Source organism: Patella vulgata, chromosome 9, assembly GCF_932274485.2.
Source record: "Patella vulgata chromosome 9, xgPatVulg1.2, whole genome shotgun sequence".
Classification (NCBI taxonomy): domain Eukaryota; kingdom Metazoa; phylum Mollusca; class Gastropoda; family Patellidae; genus Patella; species Patella vulgata.
This window is the reverse complement of record NC_065887.2, coordinates 15,139,133-15,144,459: the sequence shown is the minus strand read 5'-3', so window position 1 is coordinate 15,144,459 and position 5,327 is coordinate 15,139,133. Positions and strand designations below refer to the sequence as shown.

Here is a 5,327-nt window from a genome sequence, read left to right as displayed (position 1 = left end):
TGGCTCCACCAGGTGAAAGCCCAACGTGGGCTTAAACTTACGGTACTCGATAGCCAGATTCTCCGGGTCCTATACTTATCTACAACGGTTCCCATTGTTTTGAATATATTATATTACACTGAAATACCAGATGCACTCTTGAAATACGATTATACGCTGGCACGCAGCGCAACAAATTAGTTTCAGTGAGCCCCATGGCCTGCTATGGTAAATCCGGCCCTGCATATTATAAGTTTAGGTTTCAATTAATTCCAGTCATTTTGTTTATCATTTACCAATAACAGAATGCTGTTATGCCAAGTGAATGTAAAGCCCGAGTTATTATAAAGCTGGACTTACAATAGATAAAGTAATGGTTGAACTAGAGGCCTATGTTTATTGAATATATATAATGGGATAGTAATATATTATCATATTATACATACATATTATCATAGCCCCGCCTCATTTGTGACGTTTGATCTATGAATGACTACAGCGCCAACAGCCAATAAGTAATCGCATATCTGTTACCATGTATGAGTAAAAATTTATTCCTAACATGTATATTTATTTCTTTCTATCGCCACCCGTTTTCAACTAATTTATTCAATTTTAACTAACCGTTGCTCATATGCCTAGCAAATGATATCTCAAAATGGCACCATCTTGTTCGCACCGTCTGTTGTCAGGGCAAAGTAGGTAACTTATTTTGATATTTATAAATAATTAGAAGTCAAACATTGCAAATGACACTGTATGTGTGAACTATTGTGCTTCATAAAGGTTTTTGTTGTGTCCATTTCGAAGAAAAAAACATTTTTTAGTTCAGTTTAAAACTGTGTACGTTGTGAAAGTTCTGCAGGTTGAGTAAAAATTCCAAGGATTTAAATGTAGGCTACTTCGTTTGAAATCTTCTTCATGTATTCGTGATATTAAAATGGATCCCGAGATGAAAAAGGATGATGGATATAACGTCGCTTATTCGACGAGCGATGTGTCGTCTTATGATACGGCACACATTTCAAACGAAATCCAAAGTTACTATTCCGAACTGGACTGGCAAAGTGGAGCTTTAGATCACCACAGATCCGTATACACATTAGCACCCCGGCAGGAAATATCACCACTTCAGTTTTATCCCAGTTACGCACCTGTCACCCATTCTGATTTGTATCCTGGAGCGAATATTTGGCACCCTTCAGATAGTGGTATACAGCTAGGGGGAGACACGCCCATATCTCATCACAGTTTGGTTGTTCGGCGGGAACATTCCAGAAATGGATCATCGTCATCCCAGAGACCAAAAAGAAGACGGACCCAAAGTGTTATCCAAAGACGGGCAGCTAATGTCCGAGAACGCCGTCGTATGTTTCAACTAAATGAGGCATTTGACGAATTGCGGAAAAAGCTACCGGCTTTTAACTACGAAAAACGATTGTCTAGGATAGAAACTCTTCGACTGGCAATGACATACATATCATTTATGCAAGAGGTCACTACCGGTACCGACCCTAAAGATGTTAAACTTTTAGCTTATCATTCGGATAACTCGAACCCTCCGCATGATCTAACATTACAGACCAACGGATGTCATTCACCAATACACCACAACGGAATAAATGGAGACATTGACCAAGAACAAATGGTTGGAAATCTCAGGATAGCCGAAGTTCCTCTTCCTCCCCCAATCCAATTAATAGAGTTGCCAATGACGGCAGTACACGTAGAAATGTTACCCAGTGCCCCAGCTCAGATAACACTACCGGTCACAAATCTAGAGGTTTTAACCGATCAGCAATCGGATACCGCTGAGGAAACAACAGATATAATAGAAAACAGCTGCCCAGAAACATAAAACAGTGGTAAAATCCACAAACTTCCTATAAATTTCGAAACGAAAGTCATCGCTACCGGGAGATTGGTAATAAAAATGTATGTATTTTGTGACCATCGCAAATGCACCGGACTGTAACGATACGGCGTGAATAATAAACACGTATGTATTTTGTGACCATTGCAAGACGCACCGGACTGTAGCGATACTGCGTGAATAATAAACCTACGTGCAATGACATGGGCTTGATTACGGTATTTAAAAGTGACAGTTTAATACATTTACAGCTCAGGTAGATCATATTCCTATTACTACCTTTACAATAAAAATAAATATTATTTTACATTTAACCCGTGAGTATGGTTGTCTCGGGGGCCCTAACTGTGAATGTTTTCAGTGATTCTCAAGTAGTGAATGGGTCTTTCTAGTTTTGAATTTACGTCGTTTTTGGTGAAATTGGTAAGCAAACAGTCAGCACCATTTAAAGTCAGTTTTACAAAACAAATTCTCTCTTGATTTTTAGTATTGAGCATTGCCTTTCTATTGACCTTTGACATGGTTGAGGCGAATACTAAGATATTTGATATTTTAATAGGTCAATGTAAGTCAAAATAATGTGTTGTAATTAATCAACCTTTTATCATACTAAATGCTGAATATACATATTAATTTACATACCAGTTTAAGTTCCTGCAATTGCAATATTCTTGAATAATGCCCATTGTTGATTTCTCTATAATGCCATTGTTTATTTCTCTATAACGCCGTTGTTGATTTTTTTATAACGTCATAATGTTGATTTCTCTATAACGCCATTGTTGATTTCTCTATAACGCCATTGTTGATTTCTCTATAACGCCATTGTTGATTTCTCTATAACGCCATTTTTGTAAACAAAATGTTATTTTGATAGCCTACGAACTGATTAAGAATTATAGTTTTAAAATGTTGGTAAAAATTAACCAATTTTGTAGATGACCACCAATTTAAGAGATAGAGTTTAAAATTCCTCTACAATTTAAGAATTAGAGTTCAAAATTCTTCTACAATTTCAATAAGTTTGTAGATGACCATAATATCATGTTTCAAATCCTCGCAAAGATTGGATATGGTAGATTTTTTTAATAAATTAATATTGCTATTTTAAACATTTCGGTTATCATTATTCGTTCTAGTCATACTGTTAATGTATTTTTGTACATTTAACATAAGCATTCCTTAGTGCCTTACTAAAATTGTATATAGTTGTGTATAATAAGTAATAATAATTTTGTTTTACGCATATAAGATTTAAAGATAAACATGTTATATTATAACATCATTATTTTACCCTCACGGAACTAAAATATTCGTTTATATGCTATTTTAAACATTTAGTTAATCGTTATTCTTTCTAGTATGCTGCTGATGTATTTTTGTACATTTAACACAAGCATTCCTTAGTGCCTTACTAAAATTGTATATAGTTGTGTATAATAAGTAATAATTTTGTTTTACTCATATAAATATGTTATTTTATAACGTCATTATTTTGCGCCCTCGGAACTAAAATATTTGTTTATATAATAAGAAATATATTTTTTGTTACCTTCATATGATTTTAAAGGTAAATATGTTATATTATAAAACCATTAATGCACATGCATGAAAATTATGCATTACTGAGTTCACTTCTGACAGATAACTTGATTTGCTACTATGCATTACGATAATTTAATTCCAAATTAATAGTTTGAATAAAACAGGGTTTCAACGTTATGATAGGTATTTACTTCATAAAATAATTTTCAAGCACAAGTTTATTTTAAAAAAAATAGTGAAGAATATTTCTGAAAATATAAATAAATACACTTTAATGATACCAATATACAACTGAATTGTATAATATTTAATGCAACTTAAAAAGAAATAAAAGGATTAATAATATAACCCGGATTCTCATTTTTACTATTTTAGGTTTAAAGCGTAATTAATACTAATAAAATGACTTTTGTATTTTTAAAAATCCATTATATGATGGGATATTTATATTTTTATGTAAAAATGACGGACTTATTTAAATTGATTTTTAAAAACGTATAGCTTTTTGATGAAATGGCAACAAGATAATAATGTCTTCCAATTGTATTATAATATAATAGATGTAATATAATAGTTATTTATAATATTCATTTAAATGTATATTTTATGTGTATTTTATATGCAGCATTTGAAGCAACAATGATCTTCTCAATGTCTATTCAAAATAGATATTTGATATTATTTTGAATTAGGCCGATGTAAAACTGTCATCCTAATTTTTTATCATAAACTCGCTTAGTTACACGGAGCTACACGGGTGAAAACCTCTATTTTTCAAACATCCCATAATAAGCAATAATTATTAATTGTCAATTTTATTATTAATTACTGCACTAAATACAAAATAAATAGCACCATTACTTTACTTGTAAAAGGCTAGTTATTACGAAGTTAAACAGTTTGGTTTCTTGTAGTCACCAAAGTACAGATCCTTTTCAACTATCAATGTAAACGTGGAAAATTATGTAATATTTGCATTGTTTATCCCATTGATTGGGGCAAGCTATAGTACGCATACTGTTTTTAATTTCAAAGTTAGGATTCTGAACAGATTCCAAATACCAAATTATTAGCAGTGGCATGAAGAGGTTTGGTAATGCTCGGGGTAAATAGGGTCTAGTACTCAAAAATGTGAGAAAGGAAATATTTGAAAGAAAAATGACCTTAAACAAATTGATCCGATAAAAAGAAACTTAAACCAGTTTCATTTCGATAAATTTGAAAAGTATGAAATCCAGAAAAAATAACGTAATGTTATATTGTCCAACAAAATTCCTCAGAAATCAACTATATGTAGAAAATATTAAGCAAATATCATGCACTTCATAGCCGATTAGATAAAGTCCATTCAAATACATGTATTACTTGAATTTTATTTTGTATATCATAGTAAATGTTTTGTTTTGTATATCATAGTAAATGTTTTGTTTTGTATATCGTCAGTAATGTTTTGTTTTGTATATCGTCAGAAAATGTTTTGTTTTACCTTTGTTGAAGATTTCAATTCTAGTCATATGTGGCTCAACATTAATAAAATAACGTGACCTACACTATCTCTGTCATTATCTGTTGTGTGTTAAAGCCGGATTGTTTCTGGCGATATTGGCCGGAATCATTTAACAAGGGTGGGATGGGGTAAAGTTGATAAATAATTTTAGCCAAATTCTTATAAACACGACCAATGCCAGTTTGTTCATGCACGGCAATGATATTTGTTTTGTTTAACAAAAATATCTTCATCGTATGTACAAGATAGATTGTATTCCATGCAAGAAATAGTTGTCTAAAATGGGTAACATTATTATTAAGTTATTAGGAACATCCTGGTTATTTAGCAGTCGAAGTTCCCTACACATGACACAGACAGCCCAAACAATGACCTTTCACTAAAAGTGTGCCCCTGTTGAGTAATGGTTAATGTAAACAAAAC

General features: G+C 32.3%; 1 protein-coding gene across 1 annotated transcript; it reads left to right on the top strand.

Annotated features, from left to right (window-relative positions):
• The first annotated feature begins 561 nt into the window (after positions 1–561).
• LOC126832295 (myoblast determination protein 1 homolog) lies at positions 562–4,952 on the top strand. The gene has a single exon (XM_050563016.2). It carries the CDS (start codon positions 920–922, stop codon positions 1,835–1,837), a length of 918 nt encoding a protein of 305 aa, XP_050418973.1. The 5' UTR covers positions 562–919; the 3' UTR covers positions 1,838–4,952.
• The last annotated feature ends 375 nt before the right edge of the window (positions 4,953–5,327 follow it).